This window comes from Leucopleurus acutus, assembly GCF_964270905.1.
Source record: "Leucopleurus acutus genome assembly, chromosome: 10".
Lineage (NCBI taxonomy): Eukaryota > Metazoa > Chordata > Mammalia > Artiodactyla > Delphinidae > Leucopleurus > Leucopleurus acutus.
In genome coordinates, this window is record NC_139153.1 from 46,479,929 (window position 1) to 46,502,414 (window position 22,486).

At 49.0% G+C, this 22,486-nt stretch overlaps 1 protein-coding gene and 1 long non-coding RNA gene across 3 annotated transcripts in view; both read left to right on the plus strand.

Moving 5' to 3' along the window:
* The window catches only part of LOC309968017, a 170,405-nt gene that overhangs the window by 55,120 nt on the left and 92,799 nt on the right, over positions 1–22,486 (plus strand). The gene's annotated exons all lie outside the window — the stretch shown is intronic.
* On the plus strand, positions 3,903–20,948 carry ACKR2 (atypical chemokine receptor 2). Of its 2 annotated transcripts, none has more exons than XM_082849096.1 (2): positions 3,903–3,949; positions 18,564–20,948. In XM_082849096.1, the coding sequence occupies exon 2, from the start codon at positions 18,578–18,580 to the stop codon at positions 19,751–19,753; it is 1,176 nt and encodes a 391-aa protein (XP_082705222.1). In that variant the 5' UTR covers positions 3,903–3,949; positions 18,564–18,577; the 3' UTR covers positions 19,754–20,948. The 2 variants fall into 2 exon arrangements, with proteins under 2 accessions (XP_082705222.1, XP_082705221.1); XM_082849095.1 differs by lacking the exon at positions 3,903–3,949 and adding an exon at positions 15,663–15,775.

The window sequence follows — 22,486 nt, forward strand, 5'->3', positions numbered from 1 at the left end:
TCTTTGTTTCTATTTCATTTATTTCTGATCTAATCTTTATGATTTCTTTTTTTCTGCTAACTTTGGGTCTTGTTTGTTCTTCTTTCTCTAGTTCCTTTAGGTGTAAGGTTAGATTGTTTATTTGAGATTTTTCTTGTTTCTTGAGGTACGCTTGTATAGCTATAAACTTCCCTGTTAGAACTGCTTTTGCTGCATCCCATAGGTTTTGTTTTTTTTGTTTGTTTGTTTGTTTTCTGTACACGGCCCTTCACTGTTGTGGCCTCTCCCGTTGCAGAGCAACAGGCTCCGGACGCGCAGGCTCAGCGGCCATGGCTCACGGGCCCAGCCACTCCGCGGCATGTGGGATCTTCCCGGACCGGGGCACGAACCCGTGTCCCCTGCATCGGCAGGTGGACTCTCAACCACTGCGCCACCAGGGAAGCCCCATCCCATAGGTTTTGGATCATCGTGTTTTCATTGTTATTTGTCTCTAGGTATTTTTTGATTTCCTCTTTGATTTCTTCAGTATCTCTTGGTTATTTAGTAACGTATTGTTTAGCCTCCATGTGTTTGTGTTTTTTACGTTTTTTTCCCCTGTAATTGATTTCTAATCTCATAGCGTTGTGGTCAGAAAACATGCTTGATATGATTTCAATTTTCTTAAATTTACTGAGGCTTGATTTGTGACCCAAGATTTGATCTATCCTGGAAAATGTTCTGTGCGCACTTGAGAAGAAAGTGTAATCTGCTGGTTTTGGATGGTTTTAATATCAATTAAATCTATCTGCTCTATTGTGCCATTTAAAGCTTGTGTTTCCTTATTAATTTTCTGTTTGGATGATCTGTCCATTGGTGTAAGTGAGGTGTTGAAGTCCCCCACTATTATTGTGTTACTGTCGATTTCCTCTTTTATAGCTGTTAGCAGTTGCCTTATGTATTGAGGTGCTCCTATGTTGGGTGCATATATATTTATAATTGTTATATCTTCTTCTGGGATTGATCCCTTGGTCATTATGTAGTGTCCTTCCTTGTCTCTTGTAACATTCTTTATTTTAAAGTCTATTTTATCTGATATGAGTGTTGCTACTCCAGCTTTCTTTTGATTTCCATTTGCATAGAATATCTTTTTCCATCCCCTCACTTTCAGTCTGTATGTGTCCCTAGGTCTGAAGTGGGTCTCTTGTAGACAGCATATATATGGGTCTTCTTTTTGTACCCATTCAGCAAGCCTGTGTCTTTTGGTTGGAGTATTTAATCCTTTCACGTTTAAGGTAATTATCGATATGTATGTTCCTATGACCATTTTCTTAATTGTTTTGGGTTTGTTTTTGTAGGTTCTTTTCTTCTCTTGTGTTTCCCGCTTAGAGAAGTTCCTTTAGCATTTGTTGTAGAGCTGTTGTGGTGGTGCTGAATTCTCTTAGCTTTTGCTTGTCTGTAAAGCTTTTGTTTTCTCCATCGAATCTGAATGAAATCCTTGCCGGGTAGAGTAATCTTGGTTGTAGGTTCTTCCCTTTCATCACTTTAAGTATATCATGCCACTCCCTTCTGGCTTGTAGAGTTTCTGCTGAGAAATCAGCTGTTAACCTTATGGGAGTTCCCTTGTATGTTATTTGTCGTTTTTCCCTTGCAGCTTTCAATAATTTTTCTTTGTCTTTAATTTTTGCCAATTTGATTATTATGTATCTTGGCGTGTTTCTCCTTGGGTTTATCCCGTATGGGACTCTCTGCGCTTCCTGGACTTGGGTGGCTACTTCCTTTCCCGTGTTAGGGAAGTTTTCGACTCTAATCTCTTCAAATGTTTTCTCTGGTCCTTTCTCTCTCTCTTCTCCTTCTGGGACCCCTATAATGCGAATGTTGTTGCGTTTAATGTTGTCCCAGAGGTCTCTTAGGCTGTCTTCATTTCTTTTCATTCTTTTTTCTTTATTCTGTTCTGCAGCAGTGAATTCCACCATTCTGCCTTCCAGGTCACTTATCCATTCTTCTGCCTCAGTTATTCTGCTATTGATTCCTTCTAGTGTAGTTTTCATTTCAGTTATTGTATTGTTCATCTCTGTTTGTTTGTTCTTTAATTCTTCTAGGTCTTTATTAAACCTTTCTTGCATCTTCTCAGTCTTTGCCTCCATTCTTTTTCCAAAGTCCTGGATCATCTTCGCTATCATTCTGAATTCTTTTTCTGGAAGCTTGCCTGTCTCCACTTCATTTAGTTGTTTTTCTGGGGTTTTATCTTGTTCCTTCATCTGGTACATAGCCCTCTGCCTTTTCATCTTATCTGTCTTTCTGTGAATGTGGTTTTTGTTCCACAGGCTGCAGGATTGTGGTTCTTCTTGCTTCTGCTGTCCGCCCTCTGAGAATTTTCTTATTTTAGTTGGATGAGTCAGGGTTCACATTGTGATGATAGCTCGGCCTCCCGTCCCCCAAGAACATCCCCCTACCTGGGATGTTTCAGGTGGAATTTGTGCTGTCCCCTGCTTATTATGCCCAGCTCCGTGTGATACTGTGTGTCCTTGACAGGAGTCTGGTGGCCAAGGGCCAAGGAATGCCAGGAGCTAAGAAGCCATTCAGGAGGAAGACGCTTGAGCAAGGTCAGGGGTGCGCAGGAGTGCAGGAGGAGACTGTAAGTCGTCGAAGGTGAGCCAGCACCATTATACAAGTGCTAAAGAATGAATGGGGCTGGGCAGTGAGCATTAGTGCCGCTCACCTCACAAGAAGGGCAGAGGACCACACAGTGCGTGCCTCCTGAGGGAAGAACAGAACCACCTGTGAAGTTGCAAACCTGAATCTGATCAAACCTCCCACTTCCAATTCACAGGAAATACAGAGAGCAGAGAAACGTGTTAAACAGCACCATGAGGATGCAACCAGCACAGTCCAGATGCTGGGAACTTTACGTACAGGATGAACAACCAAGTTGCAAGGAAAAGCAAAACGATAGAGGTGGAGAGGGAACCTACAGATCTAAAAATACTTAAATATATATATCAACCACTAACAGTGCGTGGACCTTATTTGGATCCTGAATCAAAGAAACAAACGGTGATGGGAAAAATTTGTGAGACCAGTGACTGGATATTTGATATTAAGGAATTAGTGTTAACTTTTTAAGGTGTGACAGTGGTCAAAGCCCTTATCTTTTAAGGACACATACTGAAATATTTACAGCTTACATGATATGATGTCTGGTATTTGCTTCAAAATAACACAGGAAGGGGTAAGTGGATGGGAGTGTAAGTAAAAAGATTGAGCACTAGTTGATAATCGTTGAAGCTGAATGCTGGATACATGGGAATTATTTTATACTATTCTGGCACTTTCTTGAAGTGTATGTTTGAAAATTGCCATAATAAAAATACTTAATAAAACTATAAAACATATGTGGTGAGGAGAAAACATCTGGATTTGGAAGGAAGGTGCAATCAGCCAACTGGCTGGGGGCCGTGAGTGGGAGTGCAGGAGTCAGGCTGCCTGGGCCTGGGACACACATGTGGGGAGGGCCTCCTGGATGGGTAGATGGGGTGAAAAGGTGAAGGAGTGGTCGGCAAGCCTTGCAGTTCTCAACTGTTGATTAACAGTCAGCGTCCTCAGTTTCCAAGACCTTAAAAGTGTTTAAAAGAAAATAATTCCACAGAAACAAAATTGGCCACAGAAAGCTGGCTGCTCAGCTCATCCATGCCTCCCACCTACTTCCAGGCTCTGTTGTGAGCACCGGTTTCCAAGCCCTACATGATGTCGTCTTTGCTTGGAGCCTGAGGGTGCGTGCAAGCTGCCGCTGTTTGCCGTCCCTGACCTCGGGCTGGCCAGGCATCCTGGCTTCAGTCATGTCCTCATGGGCAAAGTCCCAGAGCCAATAACAGTGTTGCAGCTGATGGAGTACAGACGTCATCGGGTCCACCCCTCTACAACTGCTCTCCAGAGAAGCCCCAGGGAGTAGAGGCTTTGTGTCCAGCAGCACTGGAAGCAGTCTTAGGTAAAAGTAAGTAATTCTGCAGAGTTTTCAATATTGAAGCATACGTTCACCCAGTACACTTGTATTGCATGTCTGCTGCATGTCAAGCCCTGGCTGGGCTTTTCCGTGAGGGATTCGCAGATGAGTAAGAAATAATTTCTGTCCTAGAATAGCTAACTAGATCTGAGTTGGAGGGAAGGGAGAAGGAAGGAGCAGAGAATTAAACAGAATATTCACATACGTTATGGGCAAGAGAGCACTGGCATGGGAATCAGAAAGTCCAGGGGCTACTATCAACTGTGGGTTTCTGGGCAAGTGACTTTCCCTCTCTGACCCTTGGCAATCCTGTCTACAAAATGGGTGTGATAACCTCAGCTTGGCCTAACCCACAGAGAAGGCATCTGGAGAACCACTACATTAGCTCATGTAATATATGGTTGAAGGTATTTTGATAAATGAATAAATATGTTGGTTTCAAACAGATACGTTTTTACCACAGCAAGGGACTGGTAAGTGGCGAAAAGATTACATACTGCCTCCTACCTTAGCTGAAAGCAGCCCCCTCCCAAGGCCCTGAGCTCAAGACCCTGGGCAGATGTACAAAAGGGGAGACAACACGTCTGGGGTGGCTGGAGGGGGCCAGCTGGCGGAGGCGGCGCAGAAAGAGGTAATGGAAGAGGTGAGATGAACATTTCCTTCCTGCTGTGCTGTCAATGGAGAATAATAGGAAGAAACTGGTCTGAGATTTTGACACAACGTCTAATCAAAGTGACTAGACACAGGTGCTAACAGAACTTCTAAACTGTGGGGCAAGTTTGTGATTTAGGAATTCCAACTTTAAGACCCTGGAGATGGACCAGACTGACCCTCTTGTGGGCTCAGCCCAGAATCGGGTGAACTTTGCTCAAGGAATACAGAGAAATAGAAAGAAAGAGACAGCAAGTGAGACAGAGGCTGAGGCAGGGCCAACCCGGGGCTCTTTCATCTAAAAGCCACTTTGTCAAGTGCTGGCTGGGCTCCATCAGCAAATCAACTGGCCTCCTCTCAAGCTCCTGTTCTGTGTGGGTAGCACTGGATACTCTGTGTGCAGAGGAACAAGGCCCTTGACCTTGGAGAATTTGCAGAATGGTGGAGAGACAGATTTGCCCCTGAATAATAATTCCCCTACAGACTCGGGAAGCTCAGAGCAGGGCATCAGGGAGGCCTGGAGAGACTTGGGGAGGCTTCTGTGGGGAGACAGGCCTGGAGCTGGCTCATGGAGGACAGACTACAGGCAAAAGCTTGACAGATTCACAGTCAGTCCTTGACTGAAGAGAGAAGCAGGTGTTTTGAAAACGTGATGCCACTTTTCACTGTAATTAGTAAATGTGCCCTGTGAGTTAGGAGTATGCCAGTATAGTAAAGATTTTAAGGTCCCTACCCTATAGTTTAAGGGCATTGTGTCCTGTGGGAGAGGCCTGTGTATCCTGGCTGAGTGGCTTCAGAGGCTGCGTCTACTCCCTTCCCAGGGAAGATAATCTTTGCACATCTTAAAGAGAGCAGAGAAGATGAGTTCAGAGCCCTCTCCCTGCAGCCCACATGGGAAAGTCCTGCTGCCCCCTGACTAGTTTCTCTTGCTGCAATGCACTGCAGTCACTGTTTTGGCTGCCCTTGGAGCCAGTGGAAGACAGCTGGTAGCTCTCTCTTGGGTGGAGAGCAGTTCCTCTGTATGAATTTGAGTAAGTGTTGCCCAACTGTCTGCCACCCGGGCTTCTCAGCAACTGTCACTGCAGCAGAGCAGAGAAGGGGAAGTCAAGAACGAAAACCTCAGGGCATGAGGTTGGCCGGTGCAGCTATGGGCCGGGTCAGGATTGGGGTGGAGAGCAGGATGACAGACTGGAGAGGAATGGAAAGACCTGGGCCTACCTGGCCAGCCCTTCCTGGAACTCCCTGGCACTGGAGCCATGACTGACTTCCCCTGACTGGAACATGCCTGTTCCAGGAAAAGGCCCAGCTCTTGCTGGAAAGATGCCTCAGTGGGTTCCAGGGAAACATGACCACTCATGCAAAGACTCTGAGCTGCCCCCATAACCTGCCCTGCCCACCAGGGAGTGTTTGATGTGCTGTGGCTGGGAAGTCAAGTCAGCAGGAAGCAGATGGTTTGAGATATTTCAAAAGAGGATGAGACAATTTGAACAGCAAAAGAAATAATGATAATAATGAAATAAAATTAATACTCATGAGTCTATACTGATATAAATAAATAAATAGGAAGAAAGGCTAACTTTCTTACAGTAAAATTCCAATTAAAAAATATAGAAAGGGGCTTCCCTGGTGGCGCAGTGGTTGAGAGTCCGCCTGCTGATGCAGGGGACACGGGTTCGTGCCCTGGTCCGGGAAGATCCCACATGCCTCGGAGCGGCTGGGCCCGTGAGCCATGGCCGCTGAGCCTGCGCGTCTGGAGCCTGTTGCTCTGCAACGGGAGAGGCCACAGCAGTGAGAGGCCCGCGTACCGCAAAAAAAAAAATAAATAAAATAAAATAATATATATATATATATATATATATATATAGAAAGAATGATGGAAATAGAAAGTGACCATTTGGCAAACACCACAGTAATAATCGTTGTCAGAAAGCATCATCGGTAGATGCTAAAATTAGTGGTAAAAGTATGATAAGAAGCAGGATATTTGCATAGTTTCAAAGTACCTCCCCACAAGATGCTTATTACATAGGAATAAATAGTAATTTCATGGTGGAAAAACCTGGCAGACACTACCTTACCAAGTGATCAAAGTTAACATTGCCAGTAATGAGCCATATTAAAATGAGGTACATCTGGTATCATGCGCTGAGAGGGACACATCACTTCTCTGGTGTTCCTGCCCAAAATGCATAGCCTCAATCTAATCACGAAGAAGCATCAGACCAAAATTTAGGGGCATTCTACAGTTCTCTTCAGAACTGTCAGGTCATGAAAGATAAAGCAAGACTGAGGAACTGTCTCAGAATGGAGAGACCAAGGAGACACAACAACAAAATGCAGGGTGGGGTTCTGCTTCAGATCCTGGACCAGAGAAGGGACATTAGTGGGACAATTGGTGACATTCGAATAAGGTCTGCAGATTAGTTAATTGTGTTGTGTCATGGTTCAGATCGTTGTATTGTGGTTCTGTAAGATGTTAACGGGAATTCTGTGCACAATTTTTTCAAGTCTAAAAATTATTTTTAAATTAAAAAATTTTAAAAAGGGGGTGAGGAAGGAGCCCAGGTTCTAGAACTTAGTTGTTCCCCAAGATGGAAGCAGGACTCCTTGCCTTATTCTCCCTATTGGTAACTAGCATTTGGCCTGGAGAGACTTGGAGACCCACCCACTAGGAAGGTCCCCTGCTTCCCTCTGTGGGAGTGAGAACCCATCACAGGCTTGGCCTCCTGTGGCCTGTCGATGCCAGAGAAAGGCAAATGTCTGCCTTTGTCCACCTCTCTGGGGACCTTCAGTTCTCATGCCTGTCTGAGGGAGGCACCATCCCCACACCCCCAAAAGATCTGAAAACCATGGCTCAGAGAGGTGAAGCCACCATCTCTAGGTCACACAGCAGGTACATAGCCAGATTCAAGCCCAGCTCTGTGTAACCCAATTGCCAGTGCCTGTAACCACCTGACATTATTCTATTACTGCTCAATTCAGGTAGGGGCAACGAGCATTCACCAAGCAACTACTGTGTGTCAGGCTGGCAGTGGGGCTGGAGGTGAAGGTGGCTGAGACATTGACCCTGGACCACAGGTGCCATCCTGGCGGAGAGGAACCCTCATACTGCCAAGCATATGGCAGGCAGTGTGTCGCACACACATATTCGTTCATTCAGTCTGCTCTTGCCTGGCCCTGGACTCAGGCTGGTGGGTCAAATATGGTCCTTGCCCTGGGAGCTCGTGACCCAGTAGCGGAGCAGACAAGTGAACAGACAGCTAGCTATGCGGAGATTCATGCCATGATGGGAATGGCAGGGGGAGTAGGGAAAGGGAAAGAGGGAATATGGTCTAGAAAGTCTAGGAGATGAGAATATCCCTGACACTGTGGGTGGAACAGACACAGCCCTGCTTGGAGGGAGTTAGGGTCAGAGAAGGAGGGTTGGGGGCGAATGAGGGAGTGGGTAGAATCCTGCTGGGGAGGCATCCAGGACCAATGAAGCTGGAGGCTGGGAAGGCCACCTAGATAGGGGACAGGGCAAGCGAAAGCCTGGAAGTCTGGACTGAGACAGTTCATGTTCTTGGCCCAGCTGCAGGGGAATCGTTCCAGAGAAGTATGGTTGGGGACACATGTTTTCCAAAGTAATTAGAACCTCTCTTTGGGGGAGATGTTCTTTCATGGGGGCAGTCATTTGAGCTTGACTCATCTTCAGTGAGGGAAACAGCTTGTGGCTCTGCAGCTGAGGTGGGTCTGGGGCAGGCGCAAAGAGGTACTTTGTTCCAGCCGGAAGGCAGGATGTGTGCAGGAAGCTGTGCAGGGAGGGGAAGAGCTTATGAAGGATCACTCCCTCTGCACTTCACTGAGGAAGAAGGACCCAGGCGCTACTGCTCTCCTCCTGGGTGCGAGGTGGACATCCCTAGGCAAGTGGAGCTGGCTCTGGTAGGTTTCTGAAACTCTCGGAATGGAGTGGGCCCTACACAGGGGCCACAGGTTGAGACTGGATCTAGTGGCCCGGAGAGTGTGGACTGTGTGGGGAGAGGCAGGTGCTAAGCGGGGTGAGTGTGGAGCTCTGTCTCTAGGGCAACTGTTGGAGCAGTTGCCCCAGCAGCTGGGGAGTAAGGTGGTCTGCTGGCCCCTTGCCCCCTTGATTCCAGCTCAGAATCTGCTTCATGGATTCTGGAAATCCCTGAGAGTTGCTACCGACATGGCTGGGTGACCTCAGGCATTCCCTTTCCTCTCTGAGCTGTACTGTGATGGGGACAGATGAGATGGCCTTTAAGGGTCCCCCTCCCAGGGCTGAGGTTCCCAGCACCCATCCACGCTCTCTATGCACCCCCCATCCTCTCTTTTTACCCCCAACTCCTGCCAAGTTCTCAGTCCCTCCATCTGCCCCAAACAGTCCCAGGATCCCCTCTTATTCATCCCAGCTTGAGCCAAGTGTCATTTTAGGGTCTGGAGGGGAACCAATAGTTATGTGCTAGGCACTTATTTCATTATTATAAAAATGCCACCAGGAAGCATTTTATAGGTGAGAAAACTAAGGCTCAGAGAGGCTAAGTAATTTGCCCAGGGTTACTCAGCCGTTAAGAACTGGACCAATCTATAGTCTATTCTTACATGCTGCACCATGCTGAGTGTACCACCCTCCCTGGGGGTGGTGGCGGTGGAGCGGGTATTTCATGTTGACCCCAGCATAATGCTGAAATGCAAACGCGAGGAGCTCGAGTAGCGAAATTTTGGGCAACAACGAGAGAGGCCCCCAAAAAGGCAAAAATAATTCAGGAAAGATGTGAAAATCTTCAGCAGCAGCTCCTTGAAGAGTCGGGCTCTAAAATTGCTTAGTTTTTATTAATTGAAACAAACTTTGGGAGGAGGGGTTGCTCTTATGATTTCATCAATGTCACAAGCATCTCTGTTTCCTGGTAAGAGCCAGGAAACATAGAGTAGTGTGAGGTCCCAGGGAGTGGGGAGTGGGTGGGCCTTACGGATCCCAGGGAGTAGGAGGCAGCATGTCCATCAGGAGGCTGCAAGGGGCCCCCTGCCTGGTGGGGACCGGACAAGGCCACTTTCTTCCAGCCAGGCTCTGTGACTCCACAAACCTAGGGAAGGTTAGTGCAGGAGATGGGGGCTCTGGGCATGAAAAAGGCAAGATACACCAATATGTTCCCAAGGGTTATTTTGGAGGGAGGTAAGATTATGGGGAGATTTTTAGCCTCTTTTCTATTTTTTTTTCTTGTATTTTCACATTTTACATTGAGCATATATTACTTTTGTAATCAGGAAAAATACATGTTAAAAAAGTAAAATGGGGGCTTCCCTGGTGGCGCAGTGGTTGAGAGTCCGCCTGCCAATGCAGGGGATACGGGTTCGTGCCCCAGTCTGGGAAGATCCCACATGCCGCGGAGCGGCTGGGCCTGTGAGCCATGGCCGCTGAGCCTGTGCTCCGCAACGGGAGAGGCCACAGCAGTGAGAGGCCCGCGTACCGCAAAAAAAAAAAAAAAAAAGTAAAAAGGGAGAGTGTGTGCAGTGGTCCAGGACTCAGTGATCAGGGCTCTAGGGTCAGCTCTGCCTGGTTTGTGGTGAGGCCCTGAGCTTCCTGTGAAACCGGGGAGGGGACACCTGCTACTCTCCTCACAGGGAAGCCAGGAAGACTTGCAAGGACCAGGGTATAAAAGAGCCTCATGTAAATGTCAGGACTGGTTTGTATTGTTTGCATTGTGTTTTATCATCACAAGGAATCCAAATGCCATGCTTCCCAAGGGGGACGGTGCAGGGGGCAGATGTCGGTCCTGTGAGTCTGCGAGGGCTCACAGCAGCTCGCGGTGTGTGGTTCAAGGCTCCAGATCTAGAGCTGACTGGTGGGACTTGATTTCTAATCCTGCAGTACACTTGCTGTGTGTCCTTGGGCATGTTACTCCCCCTCTCTGAGCCTCAGTTCCTCACTTGTAAAATGGGAATAACAGTAGTGCTTGTCTCAAAAGGTCATTGTGAGAGCAGTAAGTACCTTAACACATATAAAGCTTGGCGGGCAAGTGGGGGAGCGGCGGGGGGAGGGACCACAACTCACTTGTTATTTTCTTTGAGAGGCAATGTAATTTAGTGTTTAAGAGCATGGACTCGGGGGAATTCTCTGGCGGTCCAGTGGTTAAGACTCTGTGCTTTCACTGCTGAGGGCATGGTTTTAACTCCTGGTTAGGGAACTAAGCCATGCTGCATGGTGGAAAAAAGGAAATGGACTCTGGGTTTTAGTTCCTGGTCTACTACTCACTTGCTCTTGGGCCAGTTCCCTAATCTCTGTGCCTCAGTGTTCTCAGCTAGAAAATGGGACTAATGATATGTTTAATTTCTATAAGGTAAATATGAGGATTAAATAATATATGTGGAGCTCCTTGTCCCTGCACCCAGCACACTGTCAGGGCTCCATGGTGTTAGCCATTATAATAACTGCACCACATTTAATCCCACGAAATCCTTTGCTGTAGTATTATTTATTTTATGATGAGAAAACAGCCTCGTGGAATTCAAGGGTTTAGGATGGAAGCCCTGACTTTGTCTTGGGGCTGCATGAAGGTTTAAGCCCAAGAGCATCCCAAACTGAGCAGTGGAGCAGAGACCCACCTCTGCCCCCTGAGTTGGTCATTCCTGAATTCTCTCCCTGTATGCCATTCCCATGGCCCTGGACCTCTTTCCTCCTGTCCTTGTGTGGCTCCCCGTTCCTTTTCCTGTTTTCTATTCACATACCATCAGTCCCACAACCAGCCTTCCATTCAAGCATCCTGAGCAATGGCAGCCTGGTCTCCTGTCATTCTCCATCTCTAGTCCCCAACCTTCACCCCTATCTTTTAATGAGCTAGCCTAGACTCTGGGCCTAGGTTCAAATCCCAGCTCTGCTACTTACTAGCTATGTGCCCTTGGGCATGTTCCCTAGCCCCTCTGTGACTCAGTTTCCTCACAGGTAAAATAGAGGTAACAACTTGCGCCTCAGAGTGTTATTGCAAAGATGAAATGAATTAATGCATGTAAGGTTCTGAGAACAGAGCCTGGCCCATAGGAAGTGCTATGTAAGTGGTGGGTATTGTTGTTGTTATTGTTATACATACAGTAGAGTTTAATATCTTGTGTTTTCCCAAACCCAGCAGGAAGAAAAGAGAGATCCCAATGCTGTTACCAGGTCCCCCACCTGTGCCCCAACAGAGCACTTTCCACAGCCCGACACTGTGGTCGGAGTGTCAGTCACTTCACAACTCCTGCCTCAACTTTTCCAGCCACAGCTGGGCCAGGAATACAGGATGGGAATGCTAGAATTATAGGCAGAGAGGGGGGCCCATCACTAGCTGAGCCAGGTTGGAGTCCAGGCCTTGGGACTCTGTCTCCACCCTAGTCCTCCCAAAGCAGTCAGGGGAGCCTTCTGAGGGAGGGAGCAGGGGGTGGCCACAGGGAGGCTTGCACCAGCTGGAAGTGGCCTTGAACTTGGCTCAAGTGGAAACAGTGGGGGCTCTGGGCCAGTCACACTCCATGGTCACGGGCTCCCAAGACTGCTGAGGCAGAGCTTGCCCAAGCTAAGGAAATAACTCACAGAAGGAGGGTCTTGGCTCAGCTGTGTGCAGGGCACCAGTGTGGGAGGGAGAAAATCAGGCCAGGGAAAAAGGAGGCGAGAGAAGAAGGGAGGGAGAGGGTGATTGTGCTGATTAATTGCATGGTCATTTGTTGAATGCCTCTCAGATGTCAGCCCTGTGCCGGGGAGTTCCAACGCCTGGGAATCCCCAGTCTAGCAGAGGAGGCAAGTGATCCTCAAAAGGTGACTCTGTTTCTGGGAGGTGGATTTGAGGCTGAGGACTGACCTTTTTTTTTTTTTGCGGTACGCGGGCCTCTCACTGTTGTGGCCTCTCCCGTTGCGGAGCAACAGGCTCCGGACGTGTAGGCCCAGCGGCCACGGCTCACAGGCCCAGCCGCTCCGCAGCATGTGGGATCTTCCCGGACTGGGGCACGAACCCGTGTCCCCTGCATCGGCAGGCAGACTCTCAACCACTGCGCCACCAGGGAAGCCCAGGGAAGCCCAGGAGTGACCTTCTGTGAGTGCTTGGGGGGCTGGGGCAGGAGGTTCACCAGGCCAGTGGCCCAGGTAGCCTCCTGGGAGGGAAGGATTGAGATTGCATTTTAAAGGATATAAATCTTTTTCCAAGGAAGCCAGCAAAATTATTGTCCACTGAAAGTGATCTCAAATGTTATTCTTTGTTTTGTATTACAAAAGCCGGTGTGGCCTCTTAGGGTCCTGTTTGATCTTGTTTATTCACTGGTCTCAGCTGCACTGTGGGCAGCACACTCAGCATGGGGGTGCTGTGGTCAACTGGGAGGGGACCTACACGTGACCCTGTCCTCAAGGCCTCTTGGCTGGGGAGGAGGGCAGCTGTGGGGTTGATGTGAAAGGTGTAAAAGGGAAGGTGGTGGGTGACAGCAAGACAGGCCGGTTTGGTCATGCTCCATGGGATCCTGGTCAGAGGTATGCTGCTAAAGGTCTAACAACCGATTCTCAGCAACGGTGGGTGAGGGAAGGGAAGCTCCAGTTTATAGCATTTGCCTTGGTGTAAATATTCCCACCATGATCAATTTCAGGCTACTGATTTATCACTGAATGTGGAATTGGTTAATCCCACGATGGCTTGTTGAATGCCTCCCAGATGTTGCATTACTGGCTCTCGCCAGCCGGTACGAGACAGCCTCAGCATATGGCTGACTTTGAGTCTTCTCTGCCACCCATCGATGAGGCCAGAAGTCCCACTATCAGAGGCTCATCCTTCAAATTCAAGTTTGGTTCATGTTGAAAAGGGGAGCTGGGGGAAAAGGGCCAGTTCTGTTACTGAGTCCAAGCTTGTACTGCTCCCCTGCACGACAGGGGACGAGGCGTTGGGCAAGGAATAGCGACTTTATTCAGAAAGCTAGCAGGCCGAGAAGATGGGGGACCCGTGTCCCAAAGAATCATCTTACCTGAGTTATTAGAATTCAGGCTTCTTTTCTACTAAAAGGGAAGCGGGGTGTGGCTGGTTGTTGCAGACCTCTTGGTACCAGCCAGACCTCGGTGGGGATGTGATGATCCTTTGTTCCTGCAGCTGACCACGTGGGACTGGTCAGATGTTCCTGTAAACCTTCAACAGACAAATGTTATTTTTTTGTTCTGCAAATTTTTATCTCTATATGAATGAAAAGTGTTACACCTTTAATGGTCAAGCTTGGGAGGGAGAGTCTTGAGAAAGGGTTATTATGTATATTTCAGGCTGTAAGCATCATTCTTTTACTGTTGGATGAGACAAAGGTACAGAGCCTGCATGGCTAAGCCCAGGCAACAGAGCCAATGTGGAGTCAGGTTTGTTCTTCTCTGTTACAGTTCTACCTTGTATTGTTAGGGCCATCCAATCCTGGGCCCATCATTTGCTGATCTTAAGCTGTGGGCAATTGGGCTTCACCTCTCCAAGCCTCAGTTTCCTTATCTGGAAAATGGGGATCATAATGGTACTGCTTATCAGAACTATGGTGAAGGTTAAATGAGAAGGAGCTCAACTAACATAGCTACCTTCCTGTCTAGATGGACATAGCAGTATCCTCTCTCTTATTGCCTCAACTTTGACTTCTCTGAGAGGCCTGGGGAGGGGAGGCCTGGATCCTCAGGAGAAGACATTAATCTCCAGCCAGATTCTTGCTAAGTTAAAGCTGGAGCCAGCCCAGGCCAGCAGCCTCAGGATGATGTTACTGCCCCAGAGACAAGCTGTAGTTTGCCCTTGTGCCCTTGGCTTCATTGTACGGGAAGTTCAGCTGACCTTGCCCTTGCTGTCCCTGCTCCTTTCAGCCTCCTCTCTATCTAGTTGTCCGGATTCCCCAGAGGTTCTACTCCAGAGCTTCATTCGGGATTGCCTTACTATCTGTGAAGATGTGAATAACTGACATTGCAATCCATTCCTCTCAAGGTGTTTCTGGGTAAGCCAAATAAATGAATTCCAGTATTAAGGAAAAGTGAAAAAACAAAAAAAGGGAAAACAGAACAGGGCTAGGTGGACTATTAGGGGTGGGGTAACAGAGACCTGAAGGGCAGTCAAACATGGGGTTAGTGGCTCAGTGCAGCCGTACAGAGATGACTCACTGTATGCTTTGCACAAGTAGTTCTCTTTCTTTGAGTCTCTGTTTCCCCACCTGTAAGTTGGAGGAGGTGGACACCATGCACTCTCACTCCCTCAGTGTGAGATGTGGAGGGCACAAAGGGTCACAGGAAGTGACCCTATTGCCACTGTGTCAAATTACCACAAATTCAGTGGCTTAAGGCAACACAAATTTATTAGCTTAAAATTCTAGAGATCAAAAGTCTAAAATGGGTCAGCCCAGCTGCATTCCTTCCGGAGGCTCAGGGGAGGATTAGTTCCCTGCCTCTTCTAGCCTTTAGAGGCTGCCTGCATCCATTGTCCTGCAACCACATCCCTCTGACCTCTGTTTCCACCGTCACATTTCCTTCTCTGATTCGGATACTCCTGCCTTCCTTATAAAGGACCTTGTGAGTACAGTGGCCCCACCGGGATAATCCAGGGTACTCTCCCTGGCTCAGGATCCTTAATTACTTCTGTCAAGTCCCTTTTGATATGTAAGGTAACATATCCACAGGCTTCAGGGATTAGGATATGGATATTTTGGGGAGGCCACTCTGTTGACCTGTAGGGAGACTACGTTTCCCAAGGAGGCTCCATAAAGCCTTGGGGGCATTAATGGTGGAATCTACCAAGGCTGGACCAGCCAATGAGGGCGAAAACTGGGCAAGCAAGACCTCCTGAGCTCAAATCACACCTCTCTCAGGTGGCCCCTTTGAAAACTGCTAGACAGGGCAGAACAGAGGCCGAGAATGAGATGAGACCAGGGACAAGGCACTGTTTCTGAGTCTGAAGACCTGGGGCTCAGATGCGCTCAGCCAGTGACTTCCTGCGTGATTGTGGAGAAGTTACTTTGCTCCTGGGTTAAGTGGGGCTGACAGTTCCTTCCTGGTTTGCCTTCCAGGACTACCAGAGTTGACATGAAAGTGCCTGGCCAATTGTCACGTGCATATGACACATGTTGGTTGCTGTTGTCATCGTTGTTGGTATTATTGATGAAAGTGATGGGAGGGGCTGGTGGCCCCAGAGGTCCAGAGAATGTGGAAAGATTCCCAAGGTGAGCGATCAGGAGGCCAGAGGCCCCGAGAGGGAAAAGAACGGAGTGTTCCAGGTGAAGGGAGCCTTGCAAAGGTGACCTGGGCCAGCCTGGGGCCTGCTGACCCTGACTTCTGGCTTTGACCAAAGCAATTATCAGACTTGGTTGTTTGCTAAAGCAAAAGCCAGAGACTTTCAGAAGCCAGGTCAGGATCAAGGTCAGTGCTAACAGACTAGAAGAGCTGGTATTTAATTAGTGGTAACTCCTGACTAATAAGCCCTAATCAGGCCCAAGTGCAGAAGGGCACTCCCTCCTCCCAATGCCAGCAGCTCATGGACTCCCAAACCAGCCATGTGCTGGGGGTGGGGGTGGGTGCCTATACTGGTGCCCAGGAAAGAGGGGCTCAGGGACAGGAGAGCCCAGATGCACAGGAGGGGAGTGAAGGACGGAGAAAGGAAGGCACAAGTTCTCAAGGCCAGTCAGGAGCAGAGCCCAGCCCTAGTTAAAGCCTCCCAGGCTGAGGTCTTGGGGTGGGGTTAGGACATCTGTGTTTCCCCAACATCTGGCCCAGAAGCCAGTTGACAGGAGCCCAAGGGTGGGGCAGAGGCTCAAGGAGTAGGAGGACTCCAGGGCTCTCCTGAGAGAGGTTCTGCCTCAGCAGAATTGCATATTTCCATCACAGGGTCACGGTGTCATGGATACTAGAAGGGCCAGCTGAGGACCTGAGTCAACATTTCTTTCAAAATTCTACCTGGAAAAAAAAAACAGACTAAACTTCTACTGGGAGGGAAAGGACTGGGGAAAATGTTTGCAACATATATGTAAAAAGCTAAAATCCTTACTATATAAAACCTCTTATAAAATGAGAATCCCACCATTAAAACAGTAAATCATGCACAGAAGACACACATACAAAATAATACATTCAGTGTATTAACAGTTCAACCGCATTTGAATCAAGGAATAAAAACTAAAATACAGAGGTACAAGGTGGAGTTGATTTGTGTTTCTGGGTTTGTGGCCCATTATCATCACCAGCCAACAGGTCTTATTCTGGTGGCTGTGCATGATTGCCTGCTTGGGCCACAAATTCTTTTTTTTATCTCTTTCCTCTCTCCTCCCCAAACCCTCTTCCCCATTGGTGAACAATCCAGTGGGCTGAACATGAAGTCTCTCTCCTTTAGAACACAGAACAGGATTGAGCATAATCCTTGGTTCATGACACGTTTCTCACTGGTTCATGTGAGGCTCTCTTTTTAAAATTATGTTTAATAATCCAATTAAAAGCTGGGAAACTGCTGCCCAGAGAGAACTTGACCATGGACAGTGACCTGCCCCATCCTATGTCTCTGGCTTCTCCTGCCCAGGCAGCCACCATCTTCAGTCTTGTGCCTATCTTTCCCCTGTCTTTTATCTCTTTGAGCTCCTTCACAGCATATATTCATATACTTCCTGAGGTGGTGATTGTTATATATATATATATATATATTTATATATATATATATATGTTTCATTTGTCTTAATTTTATTAAAAAGAGTATCATGTAAATATTTTTATCATGTATGTATTTTTATGGAACCTGGAGATAGCAGTAAAGAGGTAGAGACACACAGGGTGATGATGAGGGTTGGGGGGAAGGGGTCTGTGATGTCTCCCATGTTTCAGTCTTTGGTGACCGAATAGCTGGTGGAGCTCTTCAGTTAGATAGACAAGGCAGAGGAGAAGAGGCTGGTTTGGAAGATGATGAACTCAGCTCCAGGCAAAGCAATAATTTAAGCAAATGTTTATTGAGTGCCTCCTATGTTCTGGGCATTCTTCATAGAGCTCAAAATGCTCTGCCTGAATTATAACATTTAAGCCTCACAAGAACCCCACGGAAAGGCACTATAATTAATATCATGTTAAAGATGGGGAAACTGAGGGATTAGTAGGTTTAGTTCTGAGTCTGTCGACATGCTGGTTCACACCTTTCTGCTGCAAACCTAGAAATAGTGGATAAAATATTTTTAAAATATTAAATATTTATAAATGAAGATATTGACATTAAATATGTGTAAATAAAATATTTTTAAAATAACCAAAGGAAGGGAAATCCTCAAGTGAGAGAAGTAAAGAGAGTTCAAAGCCAGAGTAGGCACACTAGGTATTTATAGAAAAAGCAAGCCCCACTGAAGAGAAGCTCTCATTAAAAAGAAAAAATTATAAGCCACACAAAGAGAATAACTTCAAGCCACACGTGAGGAAGAGTATGTACACAATAAATAAGTGAATTGGTATCCCTAAATAATAAAGAAAAACATGAAAGACATTATCAGTCTTTATAAATGATGAGGGGGAAAATAAGAGAAACCATCATGAAAGAAGTGAGTACTGGGCTTCCCTGGTGGCGCAGTGGTTGAGAGTCCGCCTGCCAATGCAGGGGACACGGGTTCGTGCCCCGGTCCGGGAGGATCCCACATGCCGCGGAGCGGCTGGGCCCGTGAGCCATGGCCGCTGAGCCTGCGCGTCCGGAGCCTGTGCTCCGCAACGGGAGAGGCCGCAACAGTGAGAGGCCCGCGTACTAAAAACTAAAAATCAAAAAAAAGAAGTGAGTACTGTGAGAACATCTGAGGTTAAGTCAGCTACCCAAGGTGACATAACTATTAAGTGGTAGCCTTGGGCTCCTCATCCTTGTTCCCGTACTTGCTAGCCTATGGGTTACTGGCGTGGATGCGAAGAGTCTATTGGACAACCCAGAGCACTGGCTAAAGTGGGTTTGCAGAGAGGGTGGTTTGTCTCCTGTTGCTCACACTGCTCTCTGGCCCACAGAGCTCCAGCACTGGATGTGTCCTCCCACCATGGCCGCCACCGCCTATCCTCTGCCACCCAGCACCAAGGTGGCCAGTTCTGAGAACAGCAGCTCCTTCTATGACTATGAGTACTTCCTGGGCGACGTGGCCTTCATGCTCTGCAGGAAGGACGAGGTGCTGTCGTTTGGCAGAGTCTTTCTGCCACTCTTCTATGGCCTGATCTTTGTGCTGGGCCTGAGCGGGAACCTCCTTCTCCTAGTGGTCTTGCTCCGGTATGTGCCTCGAAGGCGGATGACCGAGATCTATCTGCTGAACCTGGCCATCTCCAACCTCCTGTTTCTGGTGACGCTGCCCTTTTGGGGCATCTCTGTGGCCTGGCATTGGGTCTTTGGGAGTTTCTTATGCAAGGTGGTGAGCACCCTCTACACCATTAACTTCTACAGCGGCATCTTCTTCATTAGCTGCATGAGCCTCGACAAGTACCTGGAGATTGTTTGCGCTCAGCCCCACCACCGGCTGAGGACCCGGGCCAAGAGCCTGCTCCTCGCAGCTGCCGTGTGGGCTGTGGCCCTGGCTGTCTCCATCCCCGACATGGTCTTTGTGAGGACGCAGGAAAACGCCCCAGGCGTGTGGGACTGCTTTGCGGATTTTGGGGGGCACGGGACCATCTGGAAGCTCTTCCTCCGCTTCCAGCAGAACCTCCTGGGGTTTCTCCTCCCCCTGCTTGCCATGATCTTCTTCTATTCCCGCATTGGCTCCGTCCTGGCCAGGCTGAGGCCCCCAGGCCAGAGCCGGGCTCTGAGGATGGCCATAGGCCTGGTGGTGGCCTTCTTTGTGCTGTGGTTCCCGTACAACGTCACCTTGTTTCTGCACTCGCTGCTGGACCTGCAAGTCTTTGGGGACTGCAAGGTCAGCCAGCACCTGGACTATGCGCTGCAGGTGACAGAGAGCATCGCCTTCCTCCACTGCTGCTTCACCCCCGTCCTCTATGCGTTTTCCAGCCGCCGCTTCCGCCAGTACCTCAAGGCTTTCCTGGCCACTGTGCTCAGACGACACCAGGCTCCTTACCTTGCCCAGGCCCCACCGTCCAGCTATTCTGAGAGTAGTAGGCTCAGTGGCCAAGAAGATATAACTGGCATGAATGACCTCGGGGAGAGGCAGGCTGAGGACTCCCCCAACAAGGGGGACACAAGCAAAAATTCAGCCTGAGTGGCCACACCACAGTCCATGAGAGCAGATGGGACCCAGCTCAGCTGTGCATCCACCAAAGTCCTCCCTTCAGAGGTCTCAGTGACCATGTTGCTAAACCAGTCAGTTCTTGGTCCTCAGCCATCAGCAGCGTTCACTGTCTCCTGTCTTCTCCCTCCTCTTTCTCCACTGCCTTCCAGGACTCCATACTCGCTGGCCTGAATGGCTGCCGTAGTTTCCCAGCTGACCTCTGTGCTTCCTATCCTCGTGCTCTCATCCAATCTACACCCAGCAACCAGAGTAACCACAACACCCTCAGCCATCTCTCCCATCCCCCTCAGAGTAGCCCGAGGCCTGCCACCCACCAGACTTCCGCCTTCCCTGTGGCTCAGCTGGGGGAATATTACTGCAAGACTGTTTGCTATCACAGCCTTGAAGGTGGATCCAGGGTCTGGCAGTCAGGAGGGGCTGGAGGTGCTCCACACATGGGAGTCTGCTGGTGGGAGGCAGAGTGAACGCGTGTTCCTGGTGGTCCAGGAGCATCTGCCTCCCTCTGCCTCCCACGGCCCCTCTCAGGAGGCTTCAGGGCTCCCTAGACCCTGCACTATCAAGTCCAGAACGTTTGTCCAATTTAAGCCTGGAGCTTTCACAATTAGAATCCCATACACCGTTTCACGCTTGTACTCCTTCACCTCCCTTTTCATTTCCTGGTTGCCACGCCCATTGTTCTTTCCTGCACGTTCCAGTCTTTGCTTTTGCGCTTTCCGGCTCCCTTATGGAACAGGGATCATCTTCCAGCCAGGTATCCCCTCACCCTTGTCGTGTAACTGAATCCTACTTGCTCTGGGAAACCACTCCGGGGTCACTCTGCCCTGTGCTTAGGGTGGAGGTTGGGTAGAGCATGGGTCTTTGATCGGTGATGACCTTATGTTTCCCTGGCACAGTGATTCATTTATGGATGGACACATGACCCAGGCAGAGCTTGTGAAATGTTAACGTGACTAGAGCATGCTAGAACAGAGGCATGAAACTGAAGCCAAGGGGATGTGAGGTCTGGAGCTGCTCCTTCATTGGCTCGAACTTCAGAAGGTGAGGTGACAGCAGTGAGTGAGCAGATCCTGGGGGCAGCGCTCGAGCCCTAGAATCAAGGCACAGCTGAAGCTCATCCCAAGCCTGGACTTGACAGTGACACGAACCAATAAATTCCTTTCCAGTTTGGGGTGGTGGTGTTTTGTTACTTGCGATCTAAGGATTCCTGACGGATATGCCCTGCCTGGGTGCTTCATGTCTCCCACGGTCAGCATCCTTCCTGCCCACTGACACGTCCACTGAGAAGCCTTTCACCAGGGAGCCCCTGGCCTACAGTGCCATCTCTCTCTCCTGAGCTTCTGAAGCATCACTGCTTTCTCCTACCTCCCAGAGCCACGTGGCACAACCTGCCATGTCCTGCCATGTCTGTCCTGCAAAACCCAGCACAGAGCCTGGCAGACAGTAGTGCTCATTAGATGGATAGAATGGAGACCAGGAGGACATACGGCTGGGTGAACGTAAGCTCCAGGGGAACAGGGACTCTGCCTGGTGTAAAATCTGCATCCCCCATGCTTCGGTCAGTGCTGGGAATGTAGTAGGTGCTCACTACCCTTTTTTTTTTTGAATGAATGAATAGCTGGATGGATAGAGAATTGAGCAGGTGGTCAGTATCCTGCCCACTCTTTCTTCTCTTCCCCTGAGCTTGGATGGTCTGGTCACAGCACATGTGTCATGAGCAGGGCTGTCCCTGGATGTTGCCTGAGTTGACCTGGCTGATTTTTCCCACTGTGTCTCAGCTCTGGTGCCTCTGGTTCTCTCTCCCCAAGGCCCCAGATTCCCCACTGTCAGGAAGGACTGTGAGCCACTCAGTCCCCTGGGAAATGAAGATCCTCTGGATATGAAGGTGGTGGTTTGTTTGAGGATGTGGTGGTGACGTTCTGTTTTAGAGCTCTTGAAATCTTGCCCGACAGGGGACCTCAGTCCTGCCCACATGGCAGCCTGACTGGTGAGATACAGCCTGAGCCGTACTGGTAGGATCTAGGTTCCCAGAGTCTCTGACTTGGGTGCCCGTGACACACAGATGGGATGGGACAAGGTATGCCAGGCAAGGGACACCCAGCAGGGCTTGTCACCAGCATTGGTGGATTTGCGTGTGTGCACGTGGGTGGTCTGTGTGCGTGTGTCTGTGTTGCTGTTGGGGCCGTGTGGAGCACATATGGCTGTGTATATGGATCTAGCGTGAATGTGTCGCTGTGTCCATGTGCGTCTGAGTATGTGCCCGTGGGTTTTCCGTGTGTTCCTATGTGCCTTTCTCTGGCTGCGTAAATGTGGGTGTGTGCTCTCTGTAAATAACAGGTGTATAAGATGTGGTGCCCTGAAGCCTGTGCCTAAAGGGGAGGAGAAGGCCTGGCTAGAGGTGGCCCATTGGTCCCTCCCACTGTCCGGTTGCCATACACCACAGCCGACCACAGTGAGGGCTCTGAGTGCAGTTTGCGAGAAGGCTCGCTGGCACTGGTCAGGGAGTGAATTGGAGGTTGGCTCTCATACACAGGTCAGGATGGAGAGGGCCAGGACAGTGCCCTCTCCATCCTGACCTGCCTTCCCAGCCTGGACCTTGGTTCCTCCTGCCACTCTCTGTCCACCCCGAGGCTTGGCTTCCCGTCTGCGCTGCCCACCATACCTGTATTTCCTACCTGAGGTCTGAGGAAAGCCCCCAGGATTCTC